Source organism: Lepidochelys kempii, chromosome 6 (assembly GCF_965140265.1).
Source record: "Lepidochelys kempii isolate rLepKem1 chromosome 6, rLepKem1.hap2, whole genome shotgun sequence".
Lineage (NCBI taxonomy): Eukaryota > Metazoa > Chordata > Testudines > Cheloniidae > Lepidochelys > Lepidochelys kempii.
The window spans coordinates 52963001-52979793 of record NC_133261.1 but is presented as its reverse complement, the minus strand read 5'-3'; the positions used below and the strand labels follow the sequence as shown (position 1 = coordinate 52979793).

Sequence of the window (16793 nt, the reverse complement as noted above, 5' to 3'; positions counted from 1 at the left end):
CAGACAAATTACACAAAAGGTGGGACAAATGAAAGGATATCATGCTCATTTTACAGGTTGGGAACTGAAGAATAGGGTAGATTGAGTTATCCAAAGTCACACAAGTCTGTGGTGGGGCTGGGAATTGAACCCGATTACCTTCATTCCCAGTCCAGGACCTTAAAAACAAGACCATCAGTTCCTTTCAGACTACCCTTTCATACATCTCAACCTTGAGAAGGTAGATCCTCTCCTCTGGGCAGGCAGCAGAGGAGAGAGACCTAACTGAGGGAATTAAGCCATTTTTCTGGTGTAGGACTGCTGTGGCTTCCTTTCCTTTCTTTGTTTTCCCAAGAATCATAGAATATCAGAGTTGGAAGGGACCTCAAGAGGTCAGCTAGTCCAACCCCACTAAAAGCAGGACCAGTCCCCAGTGTTTGCCCCAGATCCCTAAATGGTCCCCTCAAGGATTGAACTCACAACCCTGGGTTTAGCAGGCCAACGCTCAAACCACTCAGCTATCCTTCCCCCACAAATTACTATGGAATAATGAGGTTCTTTTCTTTTTTCCGGATCATTTTTGCTGTGGCTTAAAATGACCTCTGAAAAACCAGACAACATTTTATTTGCAGCGACAGATTCCATTTCTCAGAACTGCAGTTTCTAACTGTGCTGCAATTGATGTGCTTATTAAAGGTAGTGGAAGAAACGAAACCAACGTTAAGGCATCAAGCAATATGTGCTTGAAGACTGGATCAGAAACTTCCCTGTGACTAGAAATGTATCACTGTGAAACATACAAAGAAGGGCAGAATGGAAATGTCTACAATGGCAGATAGCCAGCTCATTGCATTCCACAAAAACTTGGTTTGGTATTGCTTTGGGGGTTAACAGAAAAATATTCAAGAAATGCAGTCAAACCCCACCCTAAAACCATGGCTTATTTAACAATTTAAGGTTCAACGTGTCATGTTGCAAAAGTAGATTCTCTCTCATTACTTATGCTCTATGATGTTATATCATATCCTGTACAGCAGAACAGAGCAGCACGAGGCAAAGAAAAGTTACCAAATCTGTTAAATAATCATTCATGAAAGACAACCAGCCGTTCAGGAGATGTCCAATTTCTCGTGGAAAAATGTGAGTAAGAAAGAATGTAATGGTGTGTGTCTGTGAAACAGGCAACAATTAATTGTTGGCGCTGTGCATTAAACAGTTCTCCCTGTTTGGAGAGGGGACCCAGATTTCTACTGAAGCCTAGAGGAAATATTTGTAATTATGGCCAGCTCTACACCATTGCAAGAAAGGATTTGTGCTACTCTCACTGACTTTAAAGCGATCATGACTAGACCCAACATTGCTTACTGTACATAATGAAGAAATATCCATTTGAAGAATAATGTTAGCACAGGCAGAGAGGGGAATTAAAGAGTCCAGGGTCTATGACATCTCTGTGCTCACTGGGAGCTCCTGTAGCAGGAGAATTAAAGGCAGTCTCAATTCCCTTAGCACAGGAGCAGGCCAGAGAATCTGGCCCCTAATCTAGTCGCCTTTTAAAACCTTTTAATGCCACGTGGCCATAAATTATTCCATGACAAGTTATTCCATTGTCTATGATTATAGATGTTTCCAAGCTGTCAGTATTTATACTTTGCTAGATGGATGTGTGTTTGTTTTCATTAGGTGCCAAAAGGTACAGCAGAGCTTTGTAGGATTATTTGAAAACAAGTCAGAAAGCAGTAATAAGGCAGACAAGAAGGATCTTTGTGTTGTATCAGGGATTTAAGTATATAATTAGGGAAGTTAGTATAATTCTCCATTGTAAAAGCAAATACAAAGAGCTAGTCTAGTTATTTTGGTGCATAAATATTTGACCTGAAATAATGTATTGAGTATCCCTACCATCCTCAAAAACAAACAAACACACACAAGCAAAGAACTATTGATTAAACAGTCTCCAAGGTGGAGAAGAAACACTCTGACTTACTGTTGGTATTTAACAACAACAACATCATCTTGCCCTTCTAGGGCCTTATCCAAAGCCCATTCAAGTCAATGGAAGGGCTCCTGTTCATTTCAATGAATTTTGGATTGGGGCTCAATTGTGCATTTCATGTGAGGATCTTCGAGCATTTGATACATCTTGTCTAAATCTCTCAACATCCCTGGGTAATAGATAAGTGTTATGAAGAAAACTAAAGTACAGAATCTGAAGGACAAAATTTCAAAGGCACTTGCACACATGCAAATGTGCTAGGTGTGAGCATACAAATGTAGCTCATTGGTTAAGTGTTTTACTCTAATGGCTGGTGCCCATTGCGGATTGGAGTCTACTACTGCTTCAACCTAATGTAGTTACTTTTATAGCTCGAGTGGAGGTGGCTTGTATTTTCAGTGTTGAAGGTCCTAGGTTTAATTCTCACTGATGATCCATGGTGGGGTCATTAAACAAAAGCTGGTGTTTGTGTGTATGTACAAACCGTGGCTTGTGGGTAAAAATATCTCGATGCATGTACAAATCAAGGTTGCGTGCATGCACTGAAAGTTTGTTAAAAGTCAATGTGCAGGTTAGCACACTTACTTGTGAAACCGTGCCCCTCACTGACTTGACTAAGGTTACATCGTGAGTCATCTACAAAGCTGGGAATAGAACTCAGGAATCCTGGCTCCCAGTCCTATGTACTGTTTCCACCACAACCCTGTGCCAATGTACAGTAATCAGTATTTCAGACTTGCTAATCATATTTGTGCTTTACACAGTGATTCTTTCTCTTATCTTTTCTGTCCATGCACTGTAGTAACAATGGTTAAAATATAAATATATCTGAGTCACACATGACTGTGGATTAGTGCTAAAAATATATCAGGGTTATATCTAACAATGCAGGGGTCTGTTTTAAAATAAAGTCAATTAAGGCATTACAGAATTTTCTACAGTGCTTCCCATATCCCTATTTTCATCGCTGCAATTTATGGTTTCCACCAGTATGTTACATTTGTGTTATATTTCCTCCTCACAAGAATGATTTAGAAAGGAATGTGCGGGATGTGGTACATGTCTAACCATTATTTCAATGGCCAGCTACATACTACTTAATTGGGTTTGTCATTATAGACTCTCTCAGAATGCAGAGCTGAACTTTCCCCCACATTTGAACCACAAAGCTCTGTTAAGTCCACAGAGAGGACTTTTACTTGCCCCTCTGCTCTTTCTGGTTCAGTCAGAGAGGCTTCTATTGCATTCACATGGAAAAGTTGCTTTCAGTGGACCTTGCTGGTCCCTGCTCGATTGTTAGCAGTTATAATGCACAAGACATGAACACACTACAAATTCAGACGTAATGTGTAAGTCAGGTCCTCTTCTATTAACTTCCATACACTCAGTGAGACTCTTTTAGAACTACTCACACACATTCTGCCACTGTCCAAGGGAATCCAAGGTGGTGTAACTTACAAGATAAGGAGTTGGCAGGACTACTTTGACTTACACCTTCTTACAGCTTGCTGGAAGTTTCACCAACCTGCACTGGGGTTACACTAATGGTCAAATCCATTTTAGCATCTGGGTATCAGCTGGCATACATAATGCTCTGCAAGTTTGAACCTGGTGGATGAAACTTCCAGTACCCAAAATGAATTTGACTCATGCCTACTTATTAAACAAAGATCGTTCAGTTCTGTGTCAGAACAACAGGCCTTTGCTTGTTCAGTCTATGGTGTGGTTACTACACACCCTATTGTGGGTGTATAAGGAACAGGATAGAGATTCACAGTTGAATCTCTCCAGTCATGGGAAGACCTTACCTACAGATCAAAAGTTGAGAAAGCAGAAGCACACAGTTGCTTATGGCCGTTTGGAAAGGTAACATGCATCCCTGTGTACTGTTCAGCAACCCTTTATGTTGTGTATAGGAATTGATGCTAAAAATGACAATATTCCCAGATCTGCCATCACATGGCCTTCGGATAGTGATGAATACTGCCATATGAACAGAATATAATTTCAGTGACATATGGGAGCTATATGAAAGTGTGTAACTAACATGAAAAATGATGGATTGAGAAAGCCAAAGCAAGCCAAGCAGAAACTTCCTTTATGAGATTGTGAGGAGAGAGTTCACACATGGCAAGTGGACGTTTTGTTTACAAAATGCCATTAAGTAAGATAATAAAGCCCAATTAAGGGAATAACAGACACTCTACCATTTCCAAGTAATGATTGTAGAGTATTGCTTTCCCTGTATTTAAAGGGACACTGTCAAGATAAAAATCCAAAACTCACTCTGCCCGCAGATGTATCAAAGTGCAGAATTGGACCCAATGTATTTAAAATGTAGCTTTGTCTGTAATTCTAAGCATGCCTTTGAAAACCCCTGCTTCCCTAGCTGTTTTGTAGGAGCATGAGGGAATTCAGTATCTATAGCCTATTCAGCCCTGGGACTGCCCAGGTGGGTACTGTTTAGAGTAGTTTTTTGTGATTACTTGGGTATCTGTTCATTATCTTCAGCTCACACAAAAATATGACGTGGACCTTTCTACAGCAGCACGTTAGTATATATCAAATTCATGGCCCAATGACATACAGTTCAGCATTTCTGATTCTATACAGTAGAGGGCAGCGATATACAAATGGTCACCCTCTCTCTCTCATTGGTCTATTACAATATGAACATGAAACTCACAAGTATCCACAAATGAGTGCAACTAGAAGATACATGTAAAATACAATCCTTCACTTCACTCCATTCAAACTGGTGAAGTTTAAACTGCCTTACAGTTTAAGGGCTAAATTTTCTACCAGGGTAAATTGTTCCAGTTCCATTAACTTCAGTGGAGCTCTGCTGATTTGTTAAAAAAAAGTACAATACAATATTTAATGAGTTGCAGATTGTGTATTTTGAGGCAACCCCAACTGAAACTATCTGTACATACATACACACACACACACACACACACCTGCACACTTTGACAAGTATGCAGCATTCATGCTCAAATGGCCCAAATACATTTTTATAAATAGGGCTCTTACCATGGCAACCTAACATTGTCATGTTGATTATTCAAGAGTGAATTATTAATGGCTTTCAGCAACAGAAAATTCAATACTACATTCATTGTAGCTGTGGACTGTGATGTTGAGTGTCTCGTTGTGAAAACACTAGGAGACTTTTGTAGCAGAAAAGGTCACTGGGCTATGTAAGCCATAAGCCTCTTTCTTTTATTTATTTATTTTATCCACAAACTATATGATCTATTTTCAGAGCCTTTAAGCAGCCACAGCAGTTTAATCCATTATCCCCTCTAATTAACACAAAGAGTGGGCTATGTTTTAAAGTTAATTTCTTTCATATTTTTCCCTCAAGTTTCAAAAACCAAATAACCAATTTCATTAAAAAATCAGAGTATTTTTATGTCTAAATACTTTTTGCCCTTTAATAAACTAATACTTTAAATTATAATCTAATCAGTAATTTTAGAAATGATGATTCAAGAAATAATGTTGCTGGCATTTCCTGGCTTTTTACACAACTTTTCTTGGCAGCAATGGGATGGTTGTAGAGATGAGTCTGAAAGACTCCGAGCTTGGATCTGGGTGTAGACTAAAACTTTCCAGATGTTCACTGATGCTCAGATCCAGGCATTTGTTCCAGGCCAGTATACAGGTAGGGATAAACTTTGATGTTTGGATTATCTAAATGAGGGTAAATAGAGTGTTCAGGTTCAAGTTTTAGTTGAACTATTTATTAATTAAATAATATATTTCTCATCTTTATTCTCCTCAGAAAGAGTCTCCTAACATTCTGTTTTGCAAAATTTCCAAAAAATCTTTTAAGAGGCTTAAAACTGAAATTTTTGTATGGATTGATGCACATCTCAAAATGTAATCAAAGGGAACCACAGGCATAGCTCTGAGGGCAGGCCTTATCCTTACCTTTAAAATCATGTAAGTTTGTTCTGTTATCGCAGACACATTATCCAGTTGTCCTGGAAGGTCCAGAACTATTCCTACAAGACCTACAAAACTGGATATCAGAATGTTAAGCTTTTCAAAAGATGTGAGTGACTGAATACTGTAGGCTTCCTTTAAAACATTATAAAGAAAAGGAGTACTTGTGGCACCTTAGAGACTAACAAATGTATTTGAGCATAAGCTTTCATGAGCTATAGCTCACTTCATCGGCTTCATTATGAAGCCTGATCCTTCTTCACTGAGTTCTCAGAGTTTGGACAATAGGTTTCTCTGATTAGCCAATTTGTCTTTGCACTGAGTCTTTTCTTATCTACACTGAAGTGTTTCACTGATGGCTCCTGTCACAGTAACATTTTCAAATTATTGGAGAAAATATTGAACATTTGTTCTTAAAGAGGAACATGGAGTTCATTTAAGTTTGACTTAAGGAATTTATAGATAACAACATATGCTGCTTGCCTCAGCCCTGGTCTACACTAGGACTTTAGGTCGAATTTAGCAGCATTAAATCGATGTAAACCTGCACCCGTCCACACGATGAAACCCTTTATTTCGACTTAAAGGGCTCTTAAAATCGATTTCCGTACTCCACCCCTGACAAGTGGATTAGCGCTTAAATCAGCCTTGCCGGGTCGAATTTGGGGTACTGTGGACACAATTCGACGGTATTGGCCTCCGGGAGCTATCCCAGAGTGCTCCATTGTGACCGCTCTGGACAGCACTCTCAACTCAGATGCACTGGCCAGGTAGACAGGAAAAGAACTGCGAACTTTTGAATCTCATTTCCTGTTTGGACAGCGTGGCAAGCTGCAGGTGACCATGCAGAGCTCATCAGCAGAGGTGACCATGATGGAGTCCCAGAATCGCAAAAGAGCTCCAGGATGGACTGAACGGGAGGTACGGGATCTGATCGCTGTTTGGGGAGAGGAATCCGTGCTATCAGAACTCCGTTCCAGTTTTCGAAATGCCAAAACCTTTGTCAAAATCTCCCAGGGCATGAAGGACAGAAGCCATAACAGGGATCCGAAGCAGTGCCGCGTGAAACTGAAGGAGCTGAGGCAAGCCAACCAGAAAACCAGAGGGGTGAACGGCCTCTTCGGGTCAGAACCCCAAACATGCCGCTTCTATGATGAGCTGTATGCCATTTTAGGGGGTTCAGCCACCACTACCCCAGCCGTGTTGTTTGACTCCTTCAATGGAGATGGAGACAACACGGAAGCAGGTTTTGGGGACGAAGAAGATGATGATGATGATGAGGTTGTAGATAGCTCACAGCAAGCAAGCGGAGAAACCAGTTTTCCCGACAGCCAGGAACTGTTTCTCACCCTGGACCTGGAGCCAGTACCCCCCGAACCCACCCCAGGCTGCCTCCTGGACCTGGCAGGCGGAGAAGGGACCTCCGGTGAGTGTACCTTTTAAAATACTATACATGGTTTAAAAGCAAGCATGTGAAAGGATTACTTTGCCCTGGCATTCGCGGCTCTCCTGGATGTACTCCCAAAGCCTTTGCAAAAGGTTTCTGGGGAGGGCAGCCTTATTGCTTCCTTCATGGTAGGACACTTTACCACTCCAGGCCAGTAACACGTACTCGGGAATCATTGTACAACAAAGCATTGCAATGTATGTTTGCTGGCGTTCAAACAACATCCGTTCTTTATCTCTCTGTGTTATCCTCAGGAGAGTGAGATATCATTCATGGTCTCCTGGTTGAAATAGGGTGCTTTTCTTCAGGGGACATTCAGAGGAGCCCGTTTCTGCTGAGCTGTTTGCCTGCGGCTGAACAGAAATGTTCCCTGCTGTTAGCCACGGGGAGGGGGGAGGGTTGAGGGGGTAGCCACGAGGTGGGGGGAGGCAAAATGCGACCTTGTAACGAAAGCACATGTGCTATGTATGTAATGTTAACAGCAAGGTTTACCCTGAAAGACTGTAGCCACTGTTTTATAAAATGTGTCGTTTTAAATACCGCTGTCCCTTTTTTTTCTCCACCAGCTGCATGTGTTTCAATGATCCCAGGATCTTCTCCATCCCAGAGGCTACTGAAGATTAGAAAGAAAAAAAACGCACTCGTGATGAAATGTTCTCTGAGCTCATGCAGTCCTCCCACACTGACAGAGCACAGACAAATGCGTGGAGGCAAATAATGTCAGAGTGCAGGAAAGCACAAAATGACCGGGAGGAGAGGTGGCGGGCTGAAGAGAGTAAGTGGCAGGCTGAAGACAGGGCTGAAGCTCAAATGCGGCGGCAGCATGATGAGAGGAGGCAGGATTCAATGCTGAGGCTGCTGGAGGACCAAACCAGTATGCTCCAGTGTATGGTTGAGCTGCAGCAAAGGCAGCTGGAGCACAGACTGTCACTACAGCCCCTGTGTAACCAACCGCCCTCCTCCCCAAGTTCCATAGCCTCCACACCCAGACGCCCAAGAACGCGGTGGGGGGACCACCGGCCAACCAGCCACTCCGCCACAGAGGATTGCCCCCAAAAAAGAAGGCTGGCATTCAATAAATTTTAAAGTTGTAAACTTTTAAAGTGCTGTGTGGCATTTTCCTTCCCTCCTCCACCACCCCTCCTGGGCTACCTTGGTAGTCATCCCCCTATTTGTGTGATGAATGAATAAAGAATGCATGAATGTGAAGCAACAATGTCTTTAATGCCTCTGCAAGCAATGATTAAAGGGAGGAGGGGAGGGTGGTTAGCTTGCAGGGAAGTAGAGTGAACCAAGGGGTGGGGGATTTCATCAAGGAGAAACAAAGAGAACTTTCACACCGTAGCCTGGCCAGTCATGAAACTGGTTTTCAAAGCTTCTCTGATGCGTACTGCGCCCTCCTGTGCTCTTCTAACCGCCCTGGTGTACGGCTGCGCATAACCAGCAGCCAGGCAATTTGGCTCAACCTCCCACCCCACCATAAACGTCTCCCCCGTACTCTCACAGATATTGTGGAGCACACAGCAAGCAGTAATAACAGTGGGAATATTGGTTTCACTGAGGTCTAAGCGAGTCAGTAAACTGCGCCAGCGCGCCTTTAAACGTCCAAATGCACATTCTACCACCATTCTGCACTTGCTCAGCCTGTAGTTGAACAGCTCCTGACTACTGTCCAGGCTGCCTGTGTACAGCTTCATGAGCCATGGCATTAAGGGGTAGGCTGGGTCCCCAAGGATAACTATAGACATTTCAACGTCCCCAACAGTTATTTTCTGGTCTGGGAAGAAAGTCCCTTCCTGCAGCTTTTGAAACAGACCAGAGTTCCTGAAGATGCGAGCGTCATGTACCTTTCCCGGCCATCCCACGCTGATGTTGGTGAAACGTCCCTTGTGATCCACCAGAGCTTGCAGCACTATTGAAGAGTACCCCTTGCGGTTTATGTACTCGCCGGCTTGGTGCTCCGGTGCCAAGATAGGGATATGGGTTCCATTTATGGCCCCACCACAGTTAGGGAATCCCATTGCAGCAAAGCCATCCACTATGACCTGCACATTTCCCAGGGTCACTACCCTTGATATCAACAGATCTTTGATTGCGTGGGCTACTTGCATCACAGCAGCCCCCACAGTAGATTTGCCCACTCCAAATTGATTCCTGACTGACTGGTAGCTGTCTGGTGTTGCAAGCTTCCACAGGGCTATCGCCACTTGCTTCTCAACTGTGGGGGCTGCTCTCATCTTGGTATTCATGCGCTTCAGGGCAGGGGAAAGCAAGTCACAAAGTTCCACGAAAGTGCCCTTACGCATATGAAAGTTTCTCAGCCACTGGGAATCGTCCCAGACCTGCAACACTATGCGGTCCCACCAGTCTGTGCTTGTTTCCCGAGCCCAGAATCGGCGTTCCACAGCATGAACCTGCCCCATTAGCACCACGATGCATGCATTGGCAGGGCCCATGCTTTCAGAGAAATCTGTGACCATGTCCTGATCACTCACGTGACCACGCTGACGTCGCCTCCTCACCCGGTATCGCTCTGCCCGGTTCTAGTGCTGCATATACTGCTGGATAATGCGTGTGGTGTTTAATGTGCTCCTAATTGCCAAAGTGAGCTGAGCGGTCCCCATGCTTGCCTTGGTATGGCGTCCGCACAGAAAAAAGGCGCGGAACGATTGTCTGCTGTTGCTCTGACGGAGGGAGGGGCAACTGACGACATGGCTTACAGGGTTGGCTAACAGGGAATTAAAATCAACAAAGGGGGTGGCTTTACATCAAGGAGTATTTCAGGCAGGACTTCACGGAGGGTTCCAATAAGAAATGGTGCACCTAAGTTATTGTTCTTATTGGAACAAGGAGGTTAGTCTGGCCTCTGATTGATACATGGCTAGATTTACCTCGCTGCACCTTCTCTGTGAGTGACTGCAGTGTGACCTAGAGGAATGAGTCCCCTAGACAGGGGAGGGGGGGAAGCAAATGAGTACAAAACAAATCTGGTCTATTTCTTGTTTTGATCCACTCCATCTATCTTTTACATCTTTGGCTGGCAGTAGACGGTGCAGAAGGACTGCATGCCATCCACATCACATGGCTGCTCGGCAGAAGATGGTGCAATACGACTGCTATCCATCCTCATCTCTTGCCTGCCCAGCAGAAGATGGTACAGTACGACTGCTAGCAATCCGTATCGTCTGCCTGCTCACCATAAGATGGTTCAATAGGACTGACTGCAGGACTAAAGAGAATGACCTGGTCAAGTCACTCCAAATTTAGTCCCTGCGCCCATGTCTGCCCAGGCGCTCCTGGCCGATGTGGCCAGGAGCACCTCGGACATGACGATGATGGCTACCAGTCGTATTGCACCGTCTGCTGCCAGAAGGCAATGGGTTGCTGCTACTGTGTAGCAATGCAGTACCGCGTCTGCCAGCACTCAGGAGACATATAGTGATGGTTACCTGAGCGGGCTCCATGCTTGCCGTGGTATGGCGTCTGCACAGGTAACTCAGGAAAAAAGGCGTGAAACAATTGTCTGCCCTTGCTTTCACGGAGGGAGGGAGGGAAGGGGTGCCTGACGATATGTAGCCAGAACCACCCGCGACAATGTTTTAGCCCCATCAGGCATTGGGATCTCAACTTAGAATTCCAATGGGCAGCGGAGACTGCGGGAACTGTGGGATAGCTACCCACAGTGCAACACTCCGGAAGTTGACTCTAGCCTCGGTACTGTGGAAGCACTCCGCCGAGTTAATGCACTTAGAGCATTTCCTGTGGGGACACACACACTCGAATATATAAAACCGATTTCTAAAAAACTGACTTCTATAAATTCGACCTAATTCCGTAGTATAGACATACCCTCAGTCTGTGAGGGTATTATACTTGTGCCTTAGGTAACTGAAGGCCTTTAATTAATACATTAGGGACCAAATTCAACTTTGGCATAAGTGGATGCAAATTCCAATGAAGTCAATTGTAGTTATGCTCAAGTATAAAAGGGCAAAATTTGGGCCTAAGGCTGACTATTGCTGCAAAGAAGTGGATGATTTAATGAATGTTAATAGTTTTACTGATTATCTGACTGGAACTAATCCAGCCCCCAAAATGTTCTCATGTTAAATTTGGGATGCGTTCTTCGGGGTCTTTCATTATCTGTGATCTTCAAGGTCCTGGTTAGGATCATGAAGGGGACCTTTCTAGCACAGAGCTTTATTTCCCTTCAAGAACTGGTAATTCAGTATGGTACAGGGTGCAGCTAGCTCTGTCTTTATTCTTTGTGGATTTAGGTTTGGAGCTACTTAGGTTTTGGGGATAAAATCAGGCTTGATTTGAGAAGCAACTTGACTGAAGTCTAGGGGAGCTGAACCTGACTACACTAGACCAATTCCATTTCCTGGTGATATCTTGATTCTACGTCTGTTACATGGTGCTCATAGAGAGAGTGCTTCCACTCCTAGCTTTCCATACGGTGATGGTGCATATGCTCAAGCTTCATCATATGTTGACAAAGAGTTTTATAAACTTGAGGATGCAGATTTTCCCCACAGCTCTCCTCTAGCTCTCTTTACACTCCAGATGGGCATTACTATGCAGGAACAAGATCAAAGACAGGTTTGATGTACTTGGATGGAAAAAGAGTGCTAGGGGTCTAGGGCAGGTGATGCTTCCTCATCAGCCAAACAGTCATGAACCATATCTGCTCAGTTGCCCATCATAGGACTTTAATGAGCACACTGAAAAAATGAAACAGGGGAAGCAGAGAGGTAACAGCCATTGCTTTGCAGAGGCACCCACCTGGTGCATTGCTCATCAAAAAGACAAACTGAAGCGCAGGCGGCCTTGCTGACAGTCATTCAAGCCAGCTTATACTTCACTGCACTCTGACAGAAAGGAATGTGTGTTCCCATTGCTGAGAATACTATAGGAATTCAATATTTGATAAAAACCAAAATAACCCCAGCAACTGACCTAGAATATACAGGGTAGCATAACAGCTGGCTACTTGGAGACACTGAAAGGTAGAGGGAGAGTTATGCATACACAAGTATGGGGAAGTTTTCTATATTAGTCCACCAAAATAAGAGAGCAAAGCAGGGTTGTTACCTATCTTTACTGGAGGCAAGGGGGAGAAAACTCAATAAGTTTGTGTGAAGTTTTAAGTATCTGAGAATCATGGAGTATATGTGCTTAGCACAGGATTTTCCACTAATATTTGGGCAGCATCCTGAGATATAGAACTCCAGAGTTAAACATGCATTTTCAGCTCCAAGGAGGGAAAGGAATTAATTAGCTTTCTCCAAGGAGATATAATTAGGAACAGTGAGATAGAATGAAACAAAGTAGAAATTAGGTTGAGTATCCAGAAAAAATTCCTAATGGATGGCTGTATTTATTTATTAATGATGAGATTCATTAGGCTGTGGCATAGTTTCCCAGGGAAAATAGTAGAAGATCCATTACTTCATCCTTTAACAGTGGACTGGCCAAATCACTCAACTATACTATAGGGAACGATCCTAGATTGTCATGTGTGATGGCCTAGATGGCCTAACGTGTGTCTGTTTTATCTCTTATTTCATTGGGGGGTGATTTTCAAGGGCACAATGGAAGTTAGGAGCCCACCTCCTCTCATCAATTCTCCTTAGGAGATGGGTAGTCTAACTGGCTTTAAAATCTGGAATGTTTTGGGGATATTTTTGGGATACACTCAGTGGGCACAGCACAACTGATGGAGAAGGATCACCTATCCACCTGCATAGTCTATGCTCATCGCTATGATGTCTGAGCACTTTCAAAAGGCCAGCTTTGTTCTAGGAGGAAAAGTATGTCTTTTAGCACTATGTGCATGAAAAAGGCTCAGATTGCCAGTCTGAGGTAAATGCGTCCTAATGACTAGGACCATGGGAGATCCTGAACCATATGTCAATGGATACTAAACAATGGGGATAAAAGAGACTCAGCATGTGAGCAGTGTGTGCGATTTATCATACCCGCACTCAGACTACCTGTAGTGGGGTGGTTACCCGCTGCAGCCCAGACAGGGCTGAAGGCAGCCCGGGGAGAGGGCTGGGGCTGTGGGGAAAAGCCCAGCCGGATTAAGGGAGCAGCTGCAGTTGTGGCCAGCTCAATCTGGCCCAGCTGGCCCCTATAAGAGGCTGTGAGCTAGGAGCCCAGTCAGTCTCCTTCTGCTTGTAGGTGCTGAGCAGGACACCTAGTTTGGAGCAGGGCTGGGGAAGGGCCAGAGGAGCCAGGCCCCAGGCCTGACTACAGGCCGAATAGGTGCAGGGTTGTGGAGAGGCAGCAGGTCCAAACCCCCTTGCCTGTAATGAGTGACATATACACTGCAGTCTGCCCCCGATATAAGGGGCTACGTGGGGACTGGCAGTAGCTCAAAGTGAGGTGGGGTTAGAGGGTGGGGGTTCCCTTGGGTGGGGAGACCCAGAACCTGAGAGTGTGGGGGTACTGCCAGGGCGGCAGCACCCCAGAGAAAGGGGCACTGGGTCCTGGGAGGGACATCAGGCTGGTGGTAAGGTGGATCACTGGCCTGCAGAGGGTACTCTGATGGCTGGATGAGATAATTCCTGACAACAACCAGCAGGAGGTGCTGCAGGGGTGAGTCCAAACCTTTACACTGCCATTAGGGGATGTTTTAACTGCTCAGTAAAGGCAGAAGTAATCATGATTCAGAAATAACAGACAACTCCCTCTTCCTCATCACTGTAAAAGGAAACATTACCAATCAAATAGCAAGAAATGCAATAAAATACTCAGGAAATGCCTTTGGGGTTTTGGAGCATGGAATTTTTTCTCAGCTCTTCTATCATTATTACCATGCAAAGCCCAGGGGGCCTGATGTAATGGGTCTAAAGGATGGCTGGCTGGCTAATGCTCCAGAAATCCTTCTAATGCAACAATATGTAGGTGAATGGGAACGGGCCAGGTCTCTCAGCTGATGTGATTAGTACAATTTTTTTTTTTGCATACATTCTTTGCTTCACATGAATGAGATAAATAGTGAGTTACTGCAAGCTCTAGGGGCTTTCTTTCTAGCAAAAATAATTCCTCTTCTTGCTGATATTTTCCACCCATTCCTATTACTAACTTTCAGATCTTTTCCTTTTTTCCAGTTAGCAGGCAGCCAAGTCATCTGTTGTTCCAACAACTTTATCCATGGTTCTCTTTGCACAGACTGGCAGGAGTTAAACCCTACCATAATCAGCAAGCTGACTTCCCCTTCAGAGATGGTATGAATTGCTGCCAGGAATCTAAGACCTGAAATTCATGCCCAAAATAGGACAAAAACACTACCACTACAGTCTCATTTATGAGTTCTAGTGGAGTATCACTGAGATAGTTGCTTGTATTTACAAGGCACTCAACTGCCCTGTAATTCAACAAACATCCCATGCTTAGCAGCAGATTGGTGTCTCATTTTAGGAAAAATTGCAAAGTCTGCAGTCTTTTCTTATAGGTATTTGTATCTCTGTCTCTGAAATGAAGATGAAAATGCTGGGATTATGTAGCATATAAGAGAAGAGTTATAGCCCAATTGTGCAAAGTTTGCTCTCTGTCATCTGACCGGGATGAGAGTGGTGTAGCCAAGTGGGCAGCCAGAGCCAAAACCAAGGGTAAAACCAGAAGGCAGAAACTGAGAACCAGAGCCCAGGGTCAAGCTGGAATCTGTAGTCAAGAGCCAGAGGTGAGGGTCAAACTGGAGGTCAGTAACTGGAGTGGGCAGGGTAGCAGGCAAGGAGGAGTTTAAGGCAAGGGTAGGACAGCTGCAAGGCTGGGTGCAAGGCAGGAGCAGAAAGAACAAGGTAATGCAGGAACATGCACAGTGGTGGGTAAGAGCATTGAGAAACCATCAAGCTGCTTCTCCTGCTGGCTTAAGAGCTGGCCTGCTTGCCCCTGCTGCCAATCAGGTGGTGTGGCCAGTCTGCTGTAGGACAGCTGTACTGATGAGGCTTCCTGGAGACTAGCTCTGCTGCAGGCCCCGATTCCTGACACTCTTACAAGCAGTCCCATTGAAGCCAATAGGGCTACGTGCATAAATAAGAGTTGCAGAATTGAGCCTTTTATAGATATTTAAGATTGTAGGGCCAGGTTCTCTGCCTCACAGAGTTGATGCTTGGTGAAGCAGGGAGGGGTCTGGGAGGGAGCCTGTTATAGCTTCTTGGCTGAGGCTCTGCCAACCCTGGCTTCTCTAACTTGCACTAGTAATAATCCTTAAGAGCTGTCTGCCAGCTGAGGATAGAAGAGCACTGCCCACTCTGGCTATTCATCCTCCACACCTCTCCCTGATCTTAACATGCCCTTCTCTGCTTCCAGCATGCCCACTGCACTGGGAGCTTCAGGGAGAGTAGCTAGGATGGCTTTCTGCCTACTGGGGTCTCCAGAGGGTTGTGGCTAGTGTCCGCTCCCTTTGTGCCATCAAATCAGCATGAAGGAAGTGGACTGGGGCAAGGAAACGGCTCCCTGGTGCATGCAGTGAATAGTGATCAGGCTTTCTTGCAGTACAGGGGAAGAGAGCACTCAGAATTAATGGCAGGAAGATTGAGAACAGAAAAATAAAAGGAAATAAGTCTCCATACAGCATATTCTCAGACTGTGGAACCGCTGTGGAAGTCTGTGGAACCGCTCTATCCAACGGGGCATAGAGTCAAATAGAGAGGCTTTAAACAATATGAATGATTTAGTATTAATCTTCCAATCTATAGGGGCCCACCCTTTGCCAGGGAGCCTCTCTCATACATTATAACACAATATAATATCAATGGCTGCCCATAAGTCTGCCATAAGTTCATCTCCTCTTCAATAGCTGAGAAAAGAGACCTTTGGTAGTTATATAGGCTAAGATAAAGGAAACAAAATCTCATGCCTAATGCAAGAAAACTAGAGACAGGTGTGAGTTCTGCCTCCTTAAAATACAGTGAGTAATTACAGGCAGAGCTGTGTGAATTTGTTTCTCCCTCATGAGTCTAAAAATACCCAAAGAAAGAGAGAGAAACAAACTAAGAAAAACACAGCTGGGCGAAGCCCCCCTCCTCCAGACACTATTAAGATTACACTAGAATCTTCAACAGGGAAGTGTCACAATCATTCTAGTTGACTTTTTGTAGTTCATTTACAATAGGTCTTCTCTTCAATGGGGTATATGTAAAGGAGGATTAATTGAAAAGCCATTTGGTATCTTCTTGCAGCTCACCACAAATCTGAGCTAAGATTTATCAAGAGATCAGCCTTGTCCATGGAACAGCAAAGATTAGCCAGGGTTTAAAATAAAACTCCTTGAAAAAGTTCACTAAAAGTAAACTCCCCCCTGCCATTCACTTTTTATTATGTGTTGTGTTTGTGTGTGTGTGTGTGAGCGGCGGGGAATATTGCTGTTTAGGACCCCAATGGGCTAGCTCCCTCGGTACTCATAAAAAG

The 16793-nt window shown here is 44.4% G+C and overlaps 2 protein-coding genes across 8 annotated transcripts in view; both read left to right on the top strand.

The window, feature by feature from the left end:
• Nucleotides 1-16793, top strand: part of SLC1A2 (solute carrier family 1 member 2) — a 119606-nt gene that overhangs the window by 14889 nt on the left and 87924 nt on the right. For 2 of the 7 annotated variants that reach the window (XR_012159391.1, XM_073347973.1), the window contains exon 2: nucleotides 1014-1119. The exons of 2 other annotated variants lie outside the window; for them this stretch is intronic. Coding sequence is in view for 3 of the 5 variants with exons in the window: in XM_073347973.1 (XP_073204074.1) it covers nucleotides 1096-1119 (24 nt within the window). In the remaining 2 variants the exon portion in view is untranslated. Of the gene's footprint in view, nucleotides 1-1013; nucleotides 1120-16793 lie in introns of those variants that run through there. 3 more of the 7 variants (XM_073347974.1, XM_073347975.1, XM_073347978.1) reach the window with 2 other exon arrangements.
• On the top strand, nucleotides 6391-8547 carry LOC140912836 (uncharacterized). The gene is made up of 2 exons (XM_073347981.1): nucleotides 6391-7352; nucleotides 7940-8547. Exons 1-2 carry the CDS (start codon nucleotides 6770-6772, stop codon nucleotides 8089-8091), a joined length of 735 nt encoding a protein of 244 aa, XP_073204082.1. The 5' UTR covers nucleotides 6391-6769; the 3' UTR covers nucleotides 8092-8547.

Bases quoted from the DNA above. Each gene is read 5' to 3' on its own strand.
- LOC140912836 (XM_073347981.1), top strand. From the start codon at position 6,770: ATGCAGAGCTCATCAGCAGAGGTGACCATGATGGAGTCCCAGAATCGC. The intron at 7,353-7,939 runs GTGAGTGTACCT...TTTCTCCACCAG, and splicing joins AGGCGGAGAAGGGACCTCCG to CTGCATGTGTTTCAATGATC.